General features: G+C 52.7%; 1 protein-coding gene across 1 annotated transcript in view; it reads left to right on the forward strand.

Annotated features, from left to right (window-relative positions):
* Nucleotides 1-23,581, forward strand: part of B3GNTL1 (UDP-GlcNAc:betaGal beta-1,3-N-acetylglucosaminyltransferase like 1) — a gene marked incomplete at both ends in the record, with an annotated part of 128,371 nt that extends 104,790 nt beyond the window's left edge. Inside the window, 5 exons of the mRNA XM_079725936.1 lie at nt 4,808-4,932; nt 15,215-15,350; nt 15,438-15,506; nt 15,945-16,019; nt 23,501-23,581. Coding sequence (XP_079582062.1) covers nt 4,808-4,932; nt 15,215-15,350; nt 15,438-15,506; nt 15,945-16,019; nt 23,501-23,581 — 486 coding nt within the window. The remainder of the gene's footprint in view (nt 1-4,807; nt 4,933-15,214; nt 15,351-15,437; nt 15,507-15,944; nt 16,020-23,500) is intronic.
* Between the last annotated feature and the right edge of the window lie 507 nt (nt 23,582-24,088).

Below are 24,088 nucleotides of genomic sequence, written 5' to 3' on the forward strand. Positions count from 1 at the left end.
CAGAACCCTGGCTGGACGGTCCCTCATGGCCGCCCAGACGTGCCCACCAGGAGCAGTGCTGGTCTCAGGTTTACAAACCAGGGGCTCGAGGGGAGCATAGTGCCCTGAGGGCTGGACTTAGGTTTGGGGACTGGTCCTCAGCTGATTCTCCAGGCCCAAGAGGCTGCAGTTCTTGCCCATAGAGAGAAGGGCAGGGAACCGAAGCAGCCGGGACAGTCGCGGTGCTAAAGGACACAGAGCAGGATGGTGGCGAGACTCGGGGGTGAGGGTGGCTGAGCGGTCGTGGACACAGCGGCCACGAGCTGGAACCTGCAAGGTGCACAGGTTTTAAATTGGGAAAATGCACTCGCAGAGGCAAGGTAGGGGAGGGGAGTCGGAGATTTGGAGGAGGGCGCAGGACAGCATCCAGCTGAGGGGTCTGGATGTCCCCAGGAGGCAACCGTTTCAGGCCCTTAAACAAAAAGGAAAGTGACAAAAATGGTGTTTGTTGGTTCAGAACAGGGCTCTTCTGAGGGCCGGTCTGGCCTGGGTGAGAAAGTCCCTCCTGGAGGGGGAACGGCCTGGAGGGGGGTCGCCACCCAGCACAGCAGACACTTTGCAGAAGTGCTTTTGCATCTTTTGGAAAGATCCCCAGGCTCGGAGTCGCTGTGTGAGTTATGAGCTGTCTCCCCCTCTCCAGAGGGTGTACCCCAGGCTCCTTTGCATTTTAGCCATTCTAATTGCAGTTCTGTAGTTTCTTGTATTTTAATTTCCATTTCTGAGATGACTTATGATGTTGAGCAATTTTTCATGCACCGATTGGCTACTTGTATGTTATTTTATGAAGCGTCCAGATCTTTTGCCCAGTTTGTTGTTGTTGTTGTTTCTTTGCGGTATGTGGGCCTCTCAGTGTTGTGGCCTCTCCCGTTGCGGAGCACAGGCTCCGGACGCACAGGCTCAGCGGCCATGGCTCACGTGCCCAGCCGCTCCGCGGCACGTGGGATCCCCCCGGACCGGGGCACGAACCCGTGTCCCCCTCATCGGCAGGTGGACTCTCAACCACTGCGCCACCAGGGAAGCCCCTGCCCAGTTTTAAGTCGGGTGTCTTCTTATTGTTGAGTTGTTGGTGTTCTTGGTCAGATACTTGCTTGTGGGTATTTTCTCCCATCCTGGGTCTCAGCGTTCTGGGATTTCCTCTCACTCCCACTTGTGCTCGTCCCAGATTCTATCCTGAGGATGTCAGAGCAGCGAGGCTGGGGCTTCCACCCCTGTTTTGTGGGTTTTATCTCCCCGCTCCGGGGCTTCCCACTCTGGGCATGGGGCTCACAGATGCCATAGAGGTTGGCCACTCAGCCACCCAGAGCCAGAAGTTGGCACCTTCTCTTGTGCATTAAAAACCTCTCTTGGTACTAAAGAAGGTCTGTATTTTGTCATCTTTGTATTTATCTCTCTTTAAATACCCTTGGTCCCAAGTACTCTGCTTAAACCTTTCCTGGTTGGCTTTTTTTTTTCGGTTTTTGAAGGTATTTTGACGCCCCCCTGTTGCCTGAACAGCAGCCAGTAGATCACCCTGTTCCCTCTTTCCTTTCTCCTCCTATTTTGTTGCGTGATTTCCGCTCTCGTCAGAAGGCAACCCCGCGTGCTGAGTCCCCAGCCGCCCGTCTGTGTCCCTGGACTCAGCCTCACATGTCAGGCTGCCCAGGCCTCGGCGTTCCTTGAGTTCCTGCACATTCAGACTGTGGTTCTGGACATGTGAAGGAGGTATGGGCTGGACAGAAAACCCTGAGTCACACCTTCCCTTGCATGTCTTGACAACACAGCTCCCTGTTGCCTTGCTTTGCCTGACGCTCCTTCGATTCGCTCGGCTTTGTAAGGTGCTTGACCTTTTCCTGGAGGCTCTGAGAATTCCTCCCTTGTTAAAGACTCATGGTTTCACTGGGATTGGTCTTAATGCGGACCTGATTCCGATGTGTGGAACCAGGTCTGCTTTTATCTCTTGTTTGGCTTATAGTTTTAAGTTTTAGCTGTCCGCCATTGTTGTGATTTTCTGTTTCAAAGACTCATTATACATTGGCTAGATTTTCTTTGTCTGCCATTTCAACAACGTTCTCTTAACCCTCGTTACTTATGTTGTTATTTAATTTTCATTTTCTTGTTTATTTTCCTACATTTCTTCAGTGTCCCTTATTAAATTTTTATTCAGGTTTGTTTTCCCTGGAGGACTTTCTAATTTAGTCTTCGTTTCTCATATAATTTTGCCTTTTCCTTCTATTTCTTTTTTGAGTTCAGTCAACCCTCTTTTATTTAAAAGGTTTATTGGGGTATAATTCACATACATACGATTCACCTACTAAAATGTGCAGTTCGGTGCATGTTAGTAAATTCACAGGGATGCACAACCATCACCACCATCTGATGTTACACAACAGTTTCACCCCCCAGAGAAGCCCGCGTGCAGTCACACCGCAGCCAGCCTCCCCAGCCCAGCCCAGCCCAGTGCAGCCCAGCCCAATCCAATCCTCCTTCTCCTCCCCTTCTCACGTCTGTCCTCCTTTTTGCAGGGGTCCAGCTTTGTTAGTTATTGAATTTCTGTTTCAAGACGGGTCTCCTCATTCTCAAGCCTTGTGGAGGACGTGTGCTTTCACTTGGAGGGTTATTCACAGGGTTTTTTCTCCTTCATGGTTTTTGTTGTTGTTATTTGGGGTGAATTTCTGTCCACGGAAGTGTCTGTTTTCTGTTTCTTCTCACACGGGCTTTGTTCTCACACGGGCTGCGGTTCATGGGATTCCTACCTCAGGGTTGCCCCCTCTGTCACCCCAGGGAAGTGCAGCGGGTGTTGAGGGCAGGGTGGGGAGGAGGGTGTGTCTCTCCTTCTTTGTTTCCTTTTGTCCCACAGGGTCCTAATCCCCTTTCACCACATCTCCGAGGGCGCCTACCCATCCAACCGCGTTCTCACACCCCAGAGGCCCCAGGGCTTGGGGTGATCCCCCAGGTCTGCCCAGGCCCGCATCTCCACAGGGGACCCGGGGCTCAGCACCGCGTCTTCCTCGACATCACCTCTGCATCCCATTGCGGCCTCTGTCACTGTTTGCGGTCGGTCAGCGGTGCCCAGGCTCTTGCGAATCGGGGGTGGGGGATGCCCTCCAGCTGGCGTGGAGCAGCCACGCCCCAGGCACCTCCTCTGGCTAAATTCTCACTTGTCTCTTTGCCAGAAATAAGGGAACTCTGGGGTTGAGGTCCTCTTGGTCATGAAAAGAGAGGACATTTTCTCTCCTTCCTAAATCTATAAAGCGCAGAGTCACAGTGCGCTCTTGGAAGGTGCCTCTGAAAATGCAGAAAATTAGGAAAAGGAAAAACTACACAAATGACCCATGAACCCATCACCACACATCTGCTGTGAACTTTTGTGTGGGGTCCTTTTGTCTTCCTTTTACTGTGGACCACTTTTAGCCAAGCTGCAAACACAATTTTGAAACTTGATTTTTAACTTAACATTTTGTTATAAATCTCTTCGTGTCCTTATGGTCTTTGTGAAAACACTTCAGTCACCTTCAGTGGTCCATCCAGTCACTGATTGACTCAACCGCCTGACGCTGCAAGTGAAGTGGTTCGCATGTTTCCGCGTCTCTAACAAGGCTGCGCCAATTTCCTACTCAGCTGGCTTCCATCGCGTTGCCCTGACGGCCTTGTGGTCTGTCAGGAACCCCGGGCGGCGATTCCCTGGGCAGTGGTGGCTTTGTTCAGGGACGGAGGTGGGCGGGCTGGTGCCCAGTGTGGCAGCCCAGGAGTGAGAGCTGAGTGGGCTGCTTCCGGGATTGGCGCTCAGGCCCGAGCCAGGAGGCAGCGGAACTTGCGCCTGGGCGGCCACAGACAAAGAGCATCAGTTCATCACAGACCCCAGAGGCCAGGTGCATAGGGCCCAGTCAGGGGATACGCTCGGGCCAAGAAGCTGGCCAGGAGGGGCCAGGGGTCCCATCTCCCCCGAGGATGATGGCCACCAGGCTCCATCAGGACATCGAGACCTCAGAGGCCAGCTGTGCCGCCTTCCTCTCGGGGTGGACGAGCTGGGGGGCAGCCGTGGCTTTACTGGAAGCAGTGGGCCCGGCCGTGGTGCTGGCATTGCCTCGGTGAAACCGAGCTCGGGCTGGGGAGCCGGCGGAGGAGGACAGGCTGGGGCCGGAGAGCAACAGCCTCTGGGCTGTCAGGAAACCAGCCCCTGCCCGGAGCAGGGGTCCTGGCAGTGTCCCCAGCCCTTGCTGGGCTCTGCTCACCAGACACACCCTGGGTGACCTCCTGTCCAGACCCCCTGCTCACTTGGTTTTCACCTTGAATTTAAGAAAGTGAGGGGAGCCAACTTGGTGTCCCCACCAGGACTGAGATCCCCCAGACTGACCAGCAGGATGGCTGTGACCCCAACGGCCAGCCCTGGTCTGCGCTTCTCCAGGAGGGGGCGGGAGGCCTGGGTTCTCATAGGACGGGAACACCCAGTGGGACACTGCAGACCCTCGGAGCAGCATGCCCATCAACAGGGAGGGGGCGGGTCAGCAGGCCAGCAGCACGGGCCAGGGGTCAGGTTTGAGGCTGTGAGTGAGGGTGACACTGGGGCTTGGGTCCACCCCTCGGGCACCTTCTTGTCCTGAAGACGCCTCTTGTGGTCACGCTTGCCCAGTGCCGGCCACAAGGTGGGGGAGCTGGACGTGTTGTTTTCCCGCTGAGGCCTCACGGGTCAGGCCAGGCTCAAGAGCCTGGGGCGCCGGGCGGATCCACGTCTCCCGTCGCCTGAATGAGGCTCTGTCGTGAGTAGAGACACGTTTCTTTCGTCCCGCAGGGTGTCCCCGAGGACTTGCTGTTCTTCCACGAACACCTGAGGAAGGGCGGCGGGCTCGTCCGCGTGGACCAGAGCCTCCTCCTGTACCGCTACCACCCCGGCGCGGCCACACACTCCGTCCTCGAGTACGCAGGTCCCGGGGCCAGACCGGGCGGGGTCGGTGGGGAAGACACAGGTGACCCAGTCAGGTCGCAAGGCAGGAAACCTGGGAGCGTGGCCGGCACGGGGCATGCAGCCTCCCGGGAGGGACGTTGTCCTAGGTCCACAGACCAGCATTTCCCCAGGATCAAGGCCAAATGTCTGTTCTCACTTTTTTGAAGTGAGGTAGGATTCACGTGTAGTTGTTCTCTTGGGGTTTTGTTCTCACTTGCTTTGAGTTGACGGGATTCTCAGAGTGAGCCCAGCCCCCCGCTAACGTGATTACAGGTGGACTGGGGGCACCCTCTTCCTTCTCCGCCCACCAAGGGGAGGGCTACTGGGACTGAGGTTGGGCCGCTCCCTCTGTGGGGCATCACAAGGACACTAGCCCCCTCCCTCTCATGGCCCCCACGTCCCCCAGGCCCCAAGGCTAGAGGCCGACTACCAGGGACAGGGCAGGGATGGTGCCGAAAGTACAGGCAGGGTGAAGGCAAGGGAGGGATGTGTTTTTCTTTCTTTAGTTTGAACTGTGTGTGTGTGCGCATGTGTGTCTGTGTGCACGTTCGTGCACGTGTGTGGGTGTTACATTTCAAACAACTACAATTATGTATCCCCCTTGGTGCTACCGTAATGCTGCTCTCTTGGGGACAGGGAGGAATGGGGCCCTGAAACAGGTCTACGATCTGGGGATCTTTTGATTGTAAAGAGCCTGATGCAGGGACATGCATTTGTGTTTCTGGAAGTGGAAGAGACTCTGTTCCTCCCCTGGAGGGTGTGAGACTCGTTGGAAGGCGTGGCTTCTCAGTTTCTGTCCTGGGAGGTCTCCTGTCCACTGTCACAGTGGGTGTGATGTGCACTGTCACAGTGGGTGTGATGCTGATTTGGGCATGTGTCGTCGGTGGTGGGGGGTGTCCCAGATTGCAGCATCCATATAGTTTATTTATTTATTTATTTTTGGCTGTCTTGCGTCTTCTGCTGGGCGCGGGCTTTCTCTAGTTGCTGTGAGCAGGGGCTACTCTTCGTTGCGGTGTGCGGGCTTCTCATTGCGGTGGCTTCTCTTGTTGCAGAGCAAGGGCTCTAGGCGTGCGGGCTTCAGTAGTTGTGGCACACGGGCTCAGTAGTTGTGGCTCGCAGGCTGTATAACGCAGGCTCAGCAGTTGTGGCGCACGGGCTTAGTTGCTCCGTGGCATGTGTGATCTTCCCGGACCAGGGCTTGAACCCGTGTTCCCTGCATTGGCAGGTGGATTCCTAACCACTGCGCACCAGGGAAGCCCCCAGCACCCATATTGACTTGGGAGATCCTTGAACTTTTGGACATATGTTATTCAACACTAAAACTTAGCTTCTTTGTTTTCCAGCTTTAAGCAAAAGAGCTTGATTTCTCTTCTGTTAAGTCTGAATTTTCATACAGTAGATTTAGCGGAGCATCATTGGGAGTTTGTTGTCATGAACTTGACTCAATGCAAGTGTGATTTGCACACATGGGGTAAAGGTCATTTTCTAGGGGGACATAACAATCCTAAATGTGTATATCCCTAATCCCAGAGTTTCAAAATACATGAGGCAAAAACTGAGGTTGGAGTTGGAGATTTTAATACTCCTATCTCAGTAATTGATAGAAGTTGGGGGTGGGGAAGTCTGTGAGGATCAGAAGATTTGAACAACACTATTAACCAACATGACAGACATTTAAGGAACACTATAGTCAACTGCAGAATACGCATTCTTTTAAAGTACAAGATAGACATTACTTTGGACCAATAAACAAATCTGAATAAATTTCAAATGATTGAAAGCATACTGGTTATGTTTTATAAATTAGAAATCATTAAGACATCTTTTTCTTTTTTTTAGGCTGCGTTAGGTCTGTGGCTGTGTGTGGGCTTTCTCTAGTTTTGCAGCAAGTGGGAGCTACTCTTCACTGCGGTGCACAGGCTTCTCGTTGCAGAGGCTTCTCTTGTTGTGGAGCACGGGCTCTAGGTGCATGGGCTTTAGTAGTTGTGGCTTGCGGGCTCTAGAGTGCAGGCTCAGTAGTTGTGGCCCATGGGCTTAGTTGCTTCATGGCATGGGGTATCTTCCTGGACCAGGGCTTAAACCTGTGTCCCCTGCATTTGCAGGCAGATTCTTAATCACTGCACCACCAGGGAAGTCCTAAGACATCTTGAATATACAAAATATTTGGAAATTAAGCAACCAAGGGAAAAAATCACAAAGGATATTAGGGAAAAAATTTAACTTGATGACAAAACAGTATGTCAGAATTTGTGGAATTTAGCTAAAGGAGAGTTTATAATAAGTTTTTATAGCTTTAAAAGCTTATATTAAAGAAGAAACTAAGCAATTATCTAAGTCTCCACCTTTAAAGGTTTCAAAAGTAATAGCAAAGTAAACTCAAAGTAAATAGAAGGAAAGGAATGAAGAAGGTAAAATTGAAAATGGACAGTCAGTAGAAAAAAAACCAGCAAAACCAAGAATTGGCTTGAAATAAAATCAATACAATTGATAAATCTCTAACAAGATGGATTTCTAAAAGAAAACACAGGTTACCAATATACTGGGAATTAAAGAGGGGACATCATTACAGATCCAATAGATATTTAAAGTATAAATAATAGAGAATTCCCTGGCAGCATAGTGGTTGGGACTCCGTGCTTCCACTGCAGGGGGTTTAGGTTCAGTCCCTGGCTGGGGAACTAATATATCCTGCATGCCCTGCGCATGGCCAAAAAAAAAAAGGGTATAAATAATAATTAAAAATTAATTAGTAATTTAAAAGCTTTTCATAAAGAAAAGCCAAGCCAGATGGCTTTACTGATACATTCTATCAAAAATGTAAGGAAGAAATAATACCAATCTAACATAAATTCTTTCAGGAAATAGAAAAGGAGAAAGGTCTATTGGGTGTTGGGAGGGAGGAGCTTCACACTCACTCTGTGAGACCAGCATGACTCTGAAGTAAAAAATGCTACAAGAATATTACAAGAAAATAAAATTACAGACAAATATCCTTTATGAAAATAGTTGTAAAAATCATTCACAAAATATTACCAAGTCAAATTCAGAAATATATATGAAAGTATAATATATCATGAATACAAGTCTGGTTTAACATTCAGAAATCAATTAGTATGATTTAATACAGTAACAGAATAAAAGATAAAAATCACACAATCAACGCAATAGATGCAGAAAAAGCATTGGGCAAAATTCAATACCCATTCATGATTTTTTTAAAAACTCAGCAAACTAGAAATAGAAGGAAACTTTCTCAGTCTGATAGCATCTACTCAAACCTATAACTGACCTCATACTTAATCATTAAAGACTGAAAGCTTTCCCTTCTAAGATCAGGAGGAAGCGATCTGATCACTCCTGTCACTAGTTCTATTCCACATTGTAATGGAGGTCAGTGCAGTGAGACAGGAAAAAGAAAAAATATAAGTATTAGAAAGTGGAAGTAAAACTAGCATCATTTGTAGGTGGCATGATTGTGTTTCATAGGAAATCAAAACCAATAACTTAGCAAATTTTCCAGAATACAAGTTTATAGAATTGCAATGAACAACTGAAAAAATGCAGTTTAAAAAATGTACAATGGGGCTTCCCTGGTGGTGCAGTGGTTGAGAGTCCACCTGCCGATGCAGGGGATGCGGGTTCGTGCCCCGGTCCAGGAGGATCCCGCGTGCTGCGGAGCGGCTGGGCCCGTGGGTCGTGGCTGCTGGGCCTGCGCGTCCGGAGCCTGTGCTCCACAGCGGGAGAGGCCACAACAGTGAGAGGCCCGCATACTGCCCAAAAAAAAAAAAAAAAGTACAACGGTGTCAATAATAAAATACTTTTGAGTAAGTTTAGTAAGGTATGTCTGTGTCTGCTAAAACCTACTCCAAAAAAGGCTGAGGGAAATTAAAGAAAACCTATAAAATAGATGGAGAGATACACCACATTCATGGATTGGAAGACTCAGTATTGTTAACGTCAGTTCTCTCCAAATTGATCTGTAAATTCAAAGCAATCCCAGTAAAAGTCCCAGGTGGCTTCTTTGTAGAGATTGATAATCTGATTTTAAAATTCGCATGAAAATCAAAGGGCCCAGATCAAAGGGCCCAGAGTGTCCTAAACAATCTTGAAAAGAACAAAATTTGAGGACTTATTGTGCCTGATTTTAAGACTCACTCTGAAGCTACAGCAATCAAGAAAATGTATTAATAGAATAAAGATAGGCATAAACATCAATGAAACAGAGCAGAGAGTCCAGAAATAGACTCACAATTGATTTTCAACAGTCTCCAAAGGCATTCAACGGAAAAAAAATTATTTTTAACAAATGGAGCAAATGGATGTCCATATGGAAAAAAAAATCTCATGCCCTATAGAAAAATTAATTCTAGATGGCTTAGATATAAATATAGAAGCAGCTAAAATATAAAGCTTCTAGAAGAAAACATCAGGGAATATCTTCACAACTTGGGGATAGGAAAAAACTTATTAGAGAGGACACCAGAATCTTTAGCCCCCCCTTTTTTTTTTTTTTTTTTTTTTTTTTTGCTGTGTAGGGTCTTAGTTGCAGCACATAGGCTCTTCGCTGCGGCATGCAGGCTTCTCTCTAGTTGAGGTGCGCAAACTCAGTAGTTGAGGCCCGGGGGCTTAGTTGCCCCGGCATGTGGAATCTTAGTTCCCTGACCAGGGATTGAACCCACGTCCCCTGCATTGGAAGGCAGGTTCTTAACCACTGGACCACCAGGGAAGTCCCTCTTTAGTGCTATAAAATTGATAAATTGGACTTCATCAAAATTGAAAACTTTTGCTCATAAAAAGACACCATTAGAGGCTTCCCTGGGGCGCAGTGGTTGAGAGTCTGCCTGCCAATGCAGGGGACACGGGTTCGAGCCCTGGTCTGGGAAGATCCCACATGCTGTGGAGCAGCTGGGCCCGTGAGCCACAGCTACTGAGCCTGGAGCTTGTGCTCCGCAACAAGAGAGGCCGCGACAGTGACAGGCCCACACACTGCGATGAAGAATGGCCCCCACTAGCCGCAACTAGAGAAAGCCCTCGCACAGAAACGAAGACCCAACACAGCCAAAAATACATAAATAAATAAATTTTTTTTAAAAAAGACACCATTAGGAAAATGAGTAGACAAACCACAGACTGGGAGAAAATATTCATAATATATATATCTCACAGAGGGCTAGGATGGGGCAGATATTAAGAACCTCTATCACCCAAAAAGAAAGTTCAATAAAAGTAGGCAAAATAGTTGAACGGACATGACACTTCACAAAGAAATAATATATAAGGTCAATTAGTCCGTGAAAAAGGTTTCATCATTATCAGAGAATGCAAATTAAACTCTGCACACCCACTAGAAGGGTTAAGATTAACGCCTGCAATTCCAAATCATGCTGAGGTGAGAACACGTATACATTGTTGTCAGGAGTGTAAACACAGTACATCCTCTTTGGAAAACTGTTGGGCCTTATTTTATTAATTTAATTGATACCTGCCCTATGCCCCAGCAATTCCATGTCTAGGTGCTTCTCCAAGAGAAATCAATAGATTGCTCAGCATTTCTCTATTAGTAGCCAAGAGTGGTAACAACCCAGATGCCCATCAGCAGGTGATGGATAAACACTGCTGTAATGGAACACTCCTCAGCACTAGAAGAAAACAAATGACTGATACCTGCAAGAACGGGGATTAATGTAAAAAATATATATATGGTTAGTGAAAGAAATCAGATACAAAAGCATGCATACTGTGGCTTCCACTTGTACAGAGTTCTCCAACAGGCAGAACTAGTCCACAGTGATAGAAACGAGACTGTGGTATTCTCAGGGGAAAGGAGGTACAAGGGAGCTCTCTGGGGTGGTAGAAGCGTCCCACCTCTTGATAGGTGTGTGGGTTACACGGATATGCATGTTTGTCATAACCGTCTGACTTGTATGCACACTGAAGATCCTTGCTCTTACTCTATGTGAATTTCATTAAAATTTTTAAAATATCTGACAAGTGTTTCTTTAAGGAAGTAATGACTTTCCCACAATCCATAAACGGAGTTGGAAACTGGGTGAATAAAGTACAAAGATGGTTTTCTGGGCACAAATCTTCTGTGGAGCTCAGAAATGCCGGGACATCTGGGATCCTCTGCAGAGCTGAGAGGCGCCTGGACACCTGGGATCCTCTGCAGAGCTGAGAAGTGCCGGGACACCTGGGATCCTGTGCAGGGCTGAGAAATGCCCGGACACCTGGGATCCTCTGCAGAGCTGAGAAGCGCCGGGACACCTGGGATCCTGTGCAGGGCTGAGAAGTGCCCGGACACCTGGGATCCTGTGCAGGGCTGAGAAGCGCCTGGACACCTGGGATCCTCTGCAGAGCTGAGAAGTGCCGGGACACCTGGGATCCTGTGCAGGGCTGAGAAATGCCCGGACACCTGGGATCCTCTGCAGAGCTGAGAAGCGCCTGGACACCTGGGATCCTCTGCAGAGCTGAGAAGTGCCGGGACACCTGGGATCCTGTGCAGGGCTGAGAAATGCCCGGACACCTGGGATCCTCTGCAGAGCTGAGAAGCGCCGGGACACCTGGGATCCTGTGCAGGGCTGAGAAGTGCCTGGACATCTGGGATCCTGTGCAGGGCTGAGAAATGCCCGGACACCTGGGATCCTGTGCAGGGCTGAGAAGCGCCTGGACACCTGGGATCCTCTGCAGAGCTGAGAAGTGCCCGGACACCTGGGATCCTGTGCAGGGCTGAGAAGCGCCCAGACACCTGGGATCCTCTGCAGAGCTGAGAAGTGCCCGGACATCTGGGATCCTGTGCAGGGCTGAGAAGTGCCCGGACACCTGGGATCCTGTGCAGGGCTGAGAAGTGCCCGGACACCTGGGATCCTCTGCAGAGCTGAGAAGCGCCGGGACAACTAGGATCTCTTCCATCGTTCCTGAAGGTCCACGTACACGTGTCCTCACCTTGAGCTCCTGAGAAGCAAGGCAACGTGAAGGCATGTCTGTGATGACCCTGGTGGTGCCCTGCCCCCCACCCAGGGTGTGGCGGGTGCTCACGTATCTGGGGGGCCAGGCAGCCAGCCAGCCAGGCGGCTTGTGCTACACACACCCTCATTCTGTTTTCATGCGATAATTCTTTGATGTTGAGACTTTTTTTCCCCTCTTTTTGCAGCGCGAGGCTTTGCCACCCACAACGTAAAAGAGGTGATCTCATGTTAGTTTCTGTGTTGGATTAAAGTCTTTGAGCAGCAAAACCTCACAGAGCAACGAGCGCTAATTACACCCTCAGGCTTGTCAATAATTGAATTCTTTCAAACTCTCTCTCAAAGAGCCCTCTGTTTGAGAGGCTCCCTGAATCGTGGCCTTTACATTTTAAATTGAGAATGATCAGCATTTATATCATTTAACAATTTTCACTATGAAATACTTCCGACAGCCAAAAGGCATAAGGAATCATCTTTAAAACAAAAGTTACCCATTTCCCCAAACCTCCTGCATCTCCCAGGTTTCATTTCGTGGTGTCCTGAGTGGCATGTTTATTTGCCATACGATCCATTTCTTTAATCGTTCACCACATGTGACGTCCTCTAAACGGTGTGCTTTCCCTCTTTAAAAACGTGATGTCGGGGGCAGCGTTCCGCCTCATCCTTCCTGAAGTCACTGTGCTGCTCCCCTCAGGGCTGCGCTCTGTGTGGTGACGTTGCGCCTCTGTCTTCGTCACCGCGTGGACCGTCCTGCTGCTGAGGGTCCACACACGCCGCTGCTCCCCGCCCCCGGCCTGCCGCCTCCTGGTGCAGTGTGCATCCATCCCTGACACTGCCCTGCTTTCCAGAAGGTTCTGGCAATGCCGACCTGTGGGTCTGAGGAAACCTGTGAGCAGCTCCCACTCACCCAGCCCTCGGCGGAGCCTCCTCGCAGGGGTAAGAGTGGCCAGAAGGACACCCCTGGGCTGTTCTCCCGAATAAATAACTGAGCAGCGCGGTGGAGAAGGGGACCTGCAGGACAGCGGCGGCGGGAAGGGTCTCGCTGTCCACAACACGGAGGTACTGGTGGCAGTTTCTGAGTTGTGTGGCGTGTCCTCAGACCAGAGACCAGACTCCGCAGGCACAGGGAGGGCGCAAGGCAGGGGCTGTACCCTCAGGCCCCACAGGCCCTCCGAATCCGCTCCGCGGGCGGTGGGAGGTGGGGGTCAGCTCTGTCCCTCCCACAGGCGCCGTTTCCAGGTGAGGCACCCGGCGCTGCTCAGACCCGGCCCGTCAACCCCTGCGTCTGGTGGTCACGCTGGTGCGGGCCCCACACTGTCCTGGTCCCTGAGCATTAAGTGGAGTCCTGGTTGGGCCATTTCATTTCCTTGTAAGTGTCCCCAAAACCTTTGGGCATTTTTTGTGGCAGTTTCATGGAATTGTTCATCAAATTGAAGAGAGTTGACTGGGTAAGAAGAGAAGCAATTAAGTCATAGAAGCGGCCAGAACTTTTGCCAACAGAAGTAATTTAAAAAGTAGGAGCCGGAGAGGAAACCGTGGAGCAGAGGGCGAGACCTGCCCCGATGTCTGTGGTCCCTCATCTCCTGCTGCCCCTGTGGTGATAGGCGTGCCCCCTGGGGCCCCAGGCAGGGCCTGGAGCGTGGCGCAGGTCCCGCTGCTGGTGGGGACCCGGGGCCCACCCCCTTGCTGTCAGGGTCTCATGGGTTTGTCAGAGCTCATTTGCAGGAAGTTCAGTTGTTTTGTTCTCAGAATCGTTCTTCGTTCCTTGGATGCTGCCATAGCTGCGTATTGAGTGCTGTACCTGATGGTGTCTTATTTGGGCTGGAGTGTGTGTAGTTGTGCTAAATGGCCCAGACTGGGGAGTTATTCACCTGCGCAAGCCCCAGTACCCTCCGACCGCTGAAATTATGGCTGCTCAGCACAACCCTAATTGAGACATTTCAAGTGGGAGGTGGGTGGACCAACCACAGGAGGAGCCCAGCAGTCAGAGCCCACCCCTGGGCAGGCAGACACGGTGCCCAGTTGCATTAGAGTGGGCACCACTGTGTTGTGTCCGTGGACCCCACGCTCTCACCTGGAGGAGCTGCTCCCCTGAGATACCTTGTGGGACCCTCAAAGCTGGTCGCCACGGAGAAGGCAGCAGGGCAGTGGCTGCTGAACCACGGGTTCAACACTTGCCACACAGAGCCCCGGGCCAGACACCAGGAAGGAGCTGAACCCACACTGTAGAATGCGGGGGACCTGCAGCAGGTCTGCGCCTGGCCTAGAACAGTAGGTCTTGGGGCTCCGTGAGAGGGTCCCCGGAGGGCACTTCCAGGTGTAAACTGTGATTTTATACAGGGGTGTGCCACCCTTCCTTACATCAGAGGTTTCTCTGGAAAGGAAGACCAGGGTCAAGTTTGGTCCACTGTGTACCTGCAGAAGCTCCCCCTTAGCCTTCCCAATTCTTTTTTTTTTTTTTTTTTTTTTTTGCGGTACGCGGGCCTCTCACTGTTGTGGCCTCTCCCGTTGCGGAGCACAGGCTCCGGACGCGCAGGCTCAGCGGCCATGGCTCACGGGCCCAGCCGTTCCGCGGCACGTGGGATCTTCCCGGACCGGGGCACGAACCCGTGTCCCCTGCATCGGCAGGCGGACTCTCAACCACTGCGCCACCAGGGAAGCCCAACCTTCCCGATTCTTAAGTGATGGTTTCACACCTGCACCTTGGGTCCTGTCCCTGCGTCCAACCACTTTAACCTGGAGACAGCTGACATGCTGTTCTCCCGGGGCACTGGGACTCGGGCAGCTGCAGACCCAAGGGCCTGCCTGGACCTCAGGTCTGCATGTGGCAAGGGGCCATGGGAGGGTGTCCCACCTGGGGAAGGTGACCCCGCCATCTGCACAGCTTCCACAGGACACTGTGGCCCCTTCCATGTGGCTGCTCGAGGTGGGGAGTCTCGTCCAGGCCCCTCTGGTCGTGTTTACCATGGTCGCAGGTGCCGGATGTCAGCGTGGCTGGCTTTCCCTTGGGCTCCCCAAGCTCTGTGCCTGGTGTCCCGCATGCTTCTTGAGTATGTGGACGTGAGCTCGGCACGTCCGAGGATCCACGTGCACCATGAGGGCGGGTGAGGGGTGCGACCTTCTGGTCCTGGCCTCCTTGGTTCAGTCACTCAGCCAACAGCTGCAGCGCTACCCCAGGGGCCCCAGACCAGGGGGACTTGTGGGCAGGCTCAGGGGTTGGGGGAGGAAGGCCTGGGGTGCTTGGAGGCCCTGCCCTCCTGGGTCACGACCCCCAACCCCCCATCCCCCACAGGACCACCATTTGGACCCACCGCGTCCGCTTCCTGGAAGAGTGGGCCCTGCCCCACTGGGCAACCTTCACCATCTGGAACGCGGGCCGGCAGGGCCGCCGGCTCTACCGCAGCCTGACGGCAGGGTCACGGTGCAAGGTGGGGCCCACCCCTTGTCCCACCCCTCCCCCATCCAGCAGCACTGCCCCCACTGTCCCTGAGGCTGACGTCCTGGGTCCTCCCCAGGTGGTCGCCTTCTGCGACGTGGATGAGAACAAGATCAAGAAGGGCTTCTACTGCTACGAGGACTCTCAGGTGCGCCCCCTCCCCACCAAGCCCCACGGTCATGCACAGCGGCCGCCCACACTGCACTCTGGGGCACCATCCTGGGCCTTTTGCCCAGAACCTTCCTCCTTGGGAAAGGCCATCTGGGCCCAGACAGCTGCCAGGCCTGGCAGATGCAGCCCTCAGGCTCCTGGGGTCTCCAGGACCCCAGAGGGCACCCGTGCCTGCCCCCACCTGCCCCTGTCCCCGCTGGAAGGTTCTCCTCGCAGGCTTGGGTCTGTCTGCTGCCCACCTCAGGTTAGTCCTGTGGCAGCCATAGGTGGCTGGGTGGAGGTGCTGGAGACCAGGTCCAGCCCTGGGTCTGGCCGTGGCCTGGGCTCCTGTCTGAGGGCATCGAGCTGTGAGCGGGGCAGAGGTGGGGGACTGGGGAGCAAGGTGGAGCAGCCTGTGGCCCTTCTCTCCTCTCAGGAAAGGCCCAAGCCCCGGGTCCCGGTCCTGCACTTCCGAGCCGCACAGCCACCCTTTGTCATCTGCGTGAAGCTGGTGAGTGTCAGGCTGGGGCATGTGTGGCTGGGACAGCCCCAGGGTCAGGAGGTGGTCGTGTCCACTGGGAGGCTGCGGGCTAGGACGGGAGGTGATGACCGCCGCTCTGGGGGACCAGGAGAGTGATCCGCATGGGGGCGGGGACAGGAGACAACAGGGCCACATCCAGCCAGGCCTGGGGTGTCGGGGGAGGTGGCGGCGATGGTGCCCCATGAGGCAGGTTGCATTTCCCATGAGAGCTGCAGGGGACAAGGCCGCCCAGAAGCACCTGCGCCGGCCCTGCATCCCCCGAACCCCGCCAAGTGACTGCCGTCCCAGCGGTTTTCTCCATCACCCCCTTGCCTTTTCTCCCTATTTGCGGCCACGCAGGACAGGTGCTCGTTTCTCAGCTCTGGGCCCGATGCTGGGGTCCTGCAGCGAGGCCCGTGTGCTTGAACTCCCTCCTTCCCTGAGTGGGTCCCGTTTCCTGGTGTGCAAGTTCCCACCACGAAGCCCGCTGGTAGGCTCTGGTGATGGGGACGTTCTCCTGATTTTGGAGCCCTCACCCCCGCCCTGCTGGCCTGTCCATCTCTTCTCCTTGGTTTCTGGGAGCTCTGCATTGAGTGGTGCTGGCCCTTGGTCAACTAGTGTTTAGCAGATGTTTTCTCCCAGTTGTGACTTGTCTTTTCACAGGTTCTTCCCAGAAAAACTTAATTTTATTTATTTATTTATTTATTTATGCATGCATGCAGCGCCGGGTCTTGGTTGCGGCATGTGGGATCTTTTAGGTGCGGCATGCCAACTCTTAGTTGCAGCATGCCTGTGGGATCTAGTTCCCTGACCGGGCCCCCTGCATTGGGAGAGTGGAGTCTTACCCGCTGGACCACCAGGGAAGTCCCGTGAAAAACTTATTTTTAACACAGTACATTTATCAACTTTTCTCTTGTGATGAACACTTTTAGTGTCCTTCTGTTTTGGAAATTCCTCCCCGTGGTCAGAAAGATTGTCACAAATGCAAGTATAGATATAAAGTGTCCTTAATCCACCAGGACTACAGGGCCCAGGTCAGCTCATGTGGGGCGGGGCTGCCCCAAAGGGTCCTCAAGAGGGGACAGTAGTGGATGGGTGAGCATGTCCCTGTGCCGTGCCACTGGGGACGTGGGATGACGCACAGTTGGGGACACAGGGCAGTGCTTCCAGCAGTTTCCAGCCTCTGAGGTTGAAACCTTGGTAAACAGGGTGCCAGGCCAGAGGCCTTCCTGGAGGCAGTGGCTTTAGCCGAAGGGGAGCAGGTGCATGTTCATTTGCCAGCGTTCGCCAACAGCAGTGGGGAACCAAGCAGGACGTGCCTCTCACCCCACATCAAGTGCAGACTCTCACCAAGCCTTGGGCTCAGGGAGCCTGCGGCCCCTACACACTTCCATAGCAAGGGTGGCCTGCTTCACGTGTATGTGGGGGGCGCCAGAGAAGGGGAGAGCCCTTCGCTGGTGGCAGGTTTTAAGATCCCAGACCCCCTTCTGCACTGACTGGCGTTACTGACAGCTTCTAACTGCAGTTTACCGTGTGGCCCAGGCGCCTCCACAGGAGCCCCACCAGGTCAGCGCGTCCTGATGGGGAACGTCACCTCCCTGAGGTGAGTGCTCCCGTGGGGCCCGAGCTCAGACACGGGGGACAGCGGGCGTTGTAGCGTGTTGGTCAGGTGGCGTCCCATGCAGAACCGGAGCACAGGCTGGACGTCCCGATTCTGCCCCTTGCTTGAGGTGCCACTTGGGAGAAGTCACCCAAATGTCGGGAAAACGGGCGTGAGAACAGGCTGACCCCAGGAGCCTGGCGCCAGGAGTGGCCTCAGGGTCCCAGCTGGTCCCTGTGTGGCCAGGCCCAGCCCTGAGCTCCAGCCCCACAGAAACTGTGAGGCAGTAAAGGTGTCGTTTCCTCTGCTCAGTTGGTGGAGACTTTGCATGGCCACGGGTGAGCTGAACACTTGGACCAGAACGGAATCTCGTGGGCACAACAGGCTTTGTCAGTTTGAATGAGGCCGTGTGAAAATTCAGGTCAGATTTCCGCGTGGACGTGTTTTCAGTTCTCTTGGACGCAGAGCTGGGGTGGAATCACTGGTCTTAGGGTGACTTATGCCCCCCCGTCCCCCGCCGCCCAGAGGTTCCAGTTTCTCGTATCCTCGCCCACCTCATGACATGTTTGTTCGTCACGGCCATCCTGGTGGATGAGTGGCTCTCACGGCGGTTTCCGTTTGCGTCTCCCTGACAACTGAGGTCGTGGAGCATCTCTTCATGGGCCTGTCAGCCATTTGTCTGCCTCCTTTGGAGAAGTGTCTGTTCAAGTCCTTCACCCCTTTTCTAATCGGGCTGTTTGTCTTTTTGTTGAGTCCTGAGAGTTCTCTATATTTCTAGACTCAAGTCCCCAACTGGATGCATTGGCAAATATTTTCTCCCATCCTGTGGGCTGTCTTTTCATTCTCTTGATGGTGCCCTTTGATGCACAAAAAGTGCTTAACTTTGACAAAGTCCATTTTATTTTATTTTATTTTTTTGTGGTATGCGGGTCTCTCACTGTTGTGGCCTCTCCTGTTGCGGAGCACAGGCTCCGGACGTGCAGGCTCAGTGGCCATGGCTCACGGGCCCAGCCGCTCCGCGGCATGCAGGATCTTCCCAGACCGGGGCACAAACCCGTGTCCCCTGCATCGGCAGGCGGACTCTCAACCACTGCGCCACCAGGGAAGCCCCGTTTTATCTATTTTTAATTTGATTTCTCCTGTTTTGGGTGTCATGGCTAAGAAACCACCACCCAATCTAGGGTCATGAAGATTTACCTCTGTGCTTTTTTCTTAAGAGTTTTATGGTTTCAGCTCCTTCATGTAGGTCTTGGACCCATTTTGAGTTGATGTTTGTGTGTGGGGTCAGGTAGGGGCCAGCTTTGTGCTTTTGCAGGCTGTACACTGAGTGTCCCAGGGCCAGGCAGCCAGGTGGCTCCAGTCCCAACGTGTCACCTTGAGGTTTTCTTCTGTTTGACTGTTTGCCAGCTTGAACCTGCATTATTTAACTACCACTACATAACAAACTACAAACTTAGCCTCAAACAGCACGTTTACTACCTCACGTTTCTGTGGGTCATAAGTCCAGGCACCACAGGTGGGTTTCAGCTTCAGGTGAGCGTGGTGGTGTCTGCCGGTGATGATGTCTCATCAGGAGGCTCACCTGGGGCAGATCTGCTTCCAAGCTCTCGTGGTCGTTGGCAGGAGTCAGATCTCCAGGGTGTTGGCTGAGGGCTTCGGTGCTTTGCCGGCTGTTTGCTATGCAGGCCCCCCAACCACGGCAGCTTATTCTGTGAAAGCCAGCAAGGGGCAGGGTCAGTAGCAAGACACACGTCACACTAACGTGTGACCTAGCCACAGAAGTGACATACCAGGGAAGGGGGTTCCACAGGATGTGGGTGCGATGAGGCAGGCTCGTGGCCATCTGGGGCCTGCCTGCCACGGGGACAGACCCACCAGGCTTTGGATTTCCTGGTTTGAAAGCAGTGTCCTGAGAGGCCAAGACAAACAATGTTCCAAGTTGCCAGGGGAATTGGATGAATGATTATGGGGCTGCAAGGAGCAGTTGTAAAATGAAAGTTTTAATTCTACACAAATGACACCTAGCTTTTCAGAGGTAGGCACTCTTAAGGGTCTACTTCTCAGGGACCCGAAGTTGCCACGAAGGGAACACCCCCACCCATGCAAACCCTTCCCAGAGAGCAGACTTTGGGTGGGAAGAAACCCATCCCTGTCACCTACTTTGTTTCCTTAGAGGGCCTAGAGGTAGAAACACAAAGATGTATGTGATTTTTTTTTTTTTAAACAAACAGCAGCATGCTATACATACTTCTTTATTTCGCTTTTTTCACATAATAGTATATCTTGGAGTTAATTCCATATAAATCCGCTGGCGCCACCCAACTCTGTTATCTTTTTATGAAGGAAACTTTCCAGCACGTTTCAGCCGAAGCAAAGAAGCCAGCCCCAAGCCCCAACTCCCCCAACCTGGGAGCGAGGCAAATTCTAGCCTCATTTCTTCATTATTGTTTCCTGAAAAGATTAAAAGCTAAAAAAACTACCATAATACCACTGTGTCACCCCAAATTTCCAGATATCCCATCAGTGCTGAAGCCTCTCTAACTGCCTTGTAGACGCATTCTACCTTTTCCTACTTGCCTGTTGGAATGCAGACCCAGTGTGACCTCTGTCTCCCTCACTCTTACAATCTGTTGACGAAACCGGCTTGTGGTTTACCGTGTTTCCTGAGGCTCAGGTCCAGGGTCCGTTCTGCTGGCAGGAACACCTTCATTGCTGGCTGCAGGAGCTTCTGAGGGATTCATGTACCTCACTTTAAAAATATCTGCATCCCACTCGATTATATGGATGTTTCATACATTTATTATCCAGTTACTTATCGATGTACCTTTAGGCCAGTTTTACTGTTCACTGCTAAGAATAATGCTGCCATGGATATCTTTATATGTGCATAATTTTGCTCAAGTGGCTACACATATGGGATAAATGTCTGAAAGGTGCTGGTCAAAGAATGTGCCCGCTCTCAGTCGTGAGACCAGCCATTCTGTCCCAGGAGGCTGAGCCAGTTCACACACCCTGCCCCCACCATGACCCTTCTCCAGTGGTGTCACCAAACCTTCCACCTTTGCAAACCACAGGTGAAAAACAGTAAGTTTATGGTTCCAGTTGGCAATGTCATATTGTGAGTAAGGAGGGCATCTTGTCACGTATTTGTATTCACCTTTATTTCCCTTTTGGTTCCTTATCCTTTTCATTGGCCCATTTCTCTATTGGTCTCGCAGTACTTTTCTTTATACAGTAACAAACTACTGTCTGTGATGTGTTGCAAATTTTTCTGTGTCATTTAACTGAATTTATATCTTTTGCCATTTAGAAGTTTGTTATTTGGGTATAATCAAATTAATTTTTCCTTTTATGGCTTTTGGGGGTTTTATTCATTCTAAGACAATCATTTCTCACTGTGATATTAAAAAAAAACATCATCCGGGCTTCCCTGGTGGCGCAGTGGTTGAGAGTCCGCCTGCCGATACAGGGGACGCGGGTTCGTGCCCCGGTCTGGGAAGATCCCACATGCCGCTGAGCAGCTGGGCCCGTGAGCCATGGCCGCTGAGCCTGCGCGTCCGGAGCCTGTGCTCCACAACGGGAGAGGCTTCCTTTCTCACAACAATGAGAGGCCCGCGTACTGCAAAAAAAAAAAAAAAAAAAAAAAAAAAAAATTATCCAAGTCTGGTCCTCAGACTCCTTTTTTCCTTATATTTTCGGTACAGCTGGAATTTATTTTGATACAAAGAGTATAGGAGGATCCAGGCTTTTTTCTATTTGGATCCTCAGTGGTCCCAACATCATTTGGTGAGAAACCCTCATCTCTTCCAGTCAGGAAATGGCGTCTTTGTGCGTTGGGTATGCATGTGGACTTGGAGCTGTTTCTGGAGTCCTGGCCTTTGTCCACTCATCTGTCTTGCACCATTACTGACTGTAGCTCCATGATGTTCACCACTGAGTACGGCTAGTCTTCCTTCATTACTCTTTTTAGAACTTTTCTCACATTTTTCTTCCTTGATTAAACTTTATTGTGAATTCTTAACACCTTCGGAAAATGGCCTAAGTGTGACCCACCAGCTGCTTCTGTAAATAAAGTTTTACCAGAACACAGAGGACGTATGGCCACAAAGCCATAAATGCTGACCATCTGCCCTTTAAGAAAACTCTGTGGCCTCTGTTCCAGAACCTGCTGCACAATTTAACGGGCGACATGCCCTCCCACAGCGCCGCCCGATTCTGTACTTTCTCCGCTAATCCGTTTGGTGCAGAGTGCATGTCTGTGGTCCATGTGACAGTCGGCTGTGTTTCTGGGGGTCCGGTCTCCTCCACATCATGCTTGAGGCCTGCTTTCCTCTTCCTGTTGGCGCTCCGGGACCCAGCTGTGGGCACCACACCAGAGCTTCTCATGGAGAGTCCTGACACTCTTTACGGGTCGTGGGGTGGCCATGTCTTCTGCTTCGCTAGACAACGCCCAGGAGGCCAGGCCAGGGGACACGCCCAGAGGCAGGGAGGGAGGGGTCCCTCTAGGCCTCACGACTGGACGGTGGGGTTCGTTTCCACCTGATCCCTGCTGAGGCCAAAGCCTTTCCCGCATCTGTCGGGCGTGTGGATTTCCTGTCTCCTGATGTTTCTGATCAGCTTCTTGTCCAGGGGGTTGTGTGTCTCCTGACCTAAGGAGTTCTCTGTACCCTCTGGGTTCTAGTCCTTGTTGGTTTCATGTCTGACCTTTTTAATTCTCTTAAGGGGGTGTGTCCACTCACGGACACATGAGTACCTTCCCAGTGGCCCCTCTGCAAGCCCAGGTCTGTGGCTGGGCTGGCCCTGAACCCACGTGTATTTCCTTTGAAAACTTGGAAGCAGAGAGATAATGGGAGGAGAAAAGGGGGGCTGAGAACAGACAGCAGGTAGAGAACAGAATGTGGAAATTTCAGGTGTTTTCCAGGTAGAATGGTTTTCATTTAAATACTTCTAGCAAAGCCCAGGTAACAGCAGTAAGAGGAGCAGAAACAGCCCAGGACAAGGGTGACTTCCCGTGTTGGGCCCAAGGACAGACGGATGACACCCAACAGGAAGGAGTGTGGTGGTCAGGCAGCCCCTCCTATGTCCTGGCAGAGAGGCCCCCGCTTTGCTGGTTATGGAGGCAGGAGGGGACCTGGCAGGTGGCGCTGGGATGAGGGACAGGAGGCTGCAGATGTTTCCTGAAACCCCGCTGTGGCCCTGCACGGGAGGGCGGCCGAAGCAGTACCAGTGCACGGGCCCAGCTGAAGAATTTGGGGATCCGCCCCCAAGTCCCACACCAACAAGGGTACAGGGAAGATGTGGGCGGGGCCTGCCTCTTGTGGGCCGTGGGGGTGGGTACGGAGCGGGAGGCGGGAGGGGCTCTGCCAGCAGCTGGCTGTTGGGTCGCAGTTTCTGTCCCCAGGGCTGCCTCCCACCTGTGGCCCTGCAGAGGCCATGGGGGTGGGGTGAGGGGGCCACCACAGGGACCCCAGGATCAGTCAGGACAGGGGAAGCTGGCTCTGCCCTGGACCGGGAGATGAGCGGAAGGGATGCCCATGAGAGCCTCGCCTCCTCCCCCGAGTCCCTGTGGGGGGCCAGCTGCCTCCTGCGGGGAGGGGCCGAGGCCAGGCTGGTGGAGGCACCTCAGAGGACCCCCTGCCCCCAGCCTCCCTGGTGACCTATGGGACATTGTGGCCAACTGCCAACAGGTTCCCTTCTGGCACTTTTCTCCTTCTGGACCCTCTCCTTTTAGCAGTGGAGCAGTTCATAGTGGACCACCTGACAGGTGGCCACAGGCAACCCCAAACCCCAGGCCCCCAAGGGAGGCTCTTGGGGTCCCCAGTGCAGGCCAGGGGAGGCCTGGATAGAGCCAGACCTGTCACTCCTCCCCCAGGACCTCACAGGGGGCGCATTTGAAGACAATCTGAGGTCGCTGCACCTGAAGGAGGGCCGGGATTTCCTTCACTTCAGCTGACAGACCCATGGCAGCTGCTCCCAGGTACGTACGAGGCCCCCAGCAGCCGCAGCCCCGGGTCGAGAGCAAGTAGGGAAGGATGGCCCCGTGGCCCCCAGTGGGGAACGTGCCCGATGGAGGGTGGTACCCAGATGCCCCTCAAGTCCCCTTCACCAGGAGGGCGCGTCTTAGTGTTCTTATCAGGTGTGGTGAAGCACACAGCCGTGAGCACAAGCCTGAGGGGTGTTGTCCACACCCCACCGTGTATCTCTGACACGTGTCCACACATGTGTACAGACACCGCAGACCAAGACATGGAGTAGCTCCTCTGTCCTCGGGGAGGGCGTGGCCGCACAATGCACCCTCCCCAGAGAGCCTCCCTCGTGTCTGTGGCAGACGTTCTAGTCACCGCACAGCTCCCCAGCGCCTGCCTCGTTCCCAGCTCTGGCCACTGAGGAAAGTCTGGTCTGTGTCTGGGTGGGTGGCTGGCTCCATCCACGTGGGGGCCGCATGTGTGAGAGACATGGT

Source organism: Hyperoodon ampullatus (assembly GCF_949752795.1).
Source record: "Hyperoodon ampullatus genome assembly, chromosome: 19".
NCBI lineage: Eukaryota > Metazoa > Chordata > Mammalia > Artiodactyla > Ziphiidae > Hyperoodon > Hyperoodon ampullatus.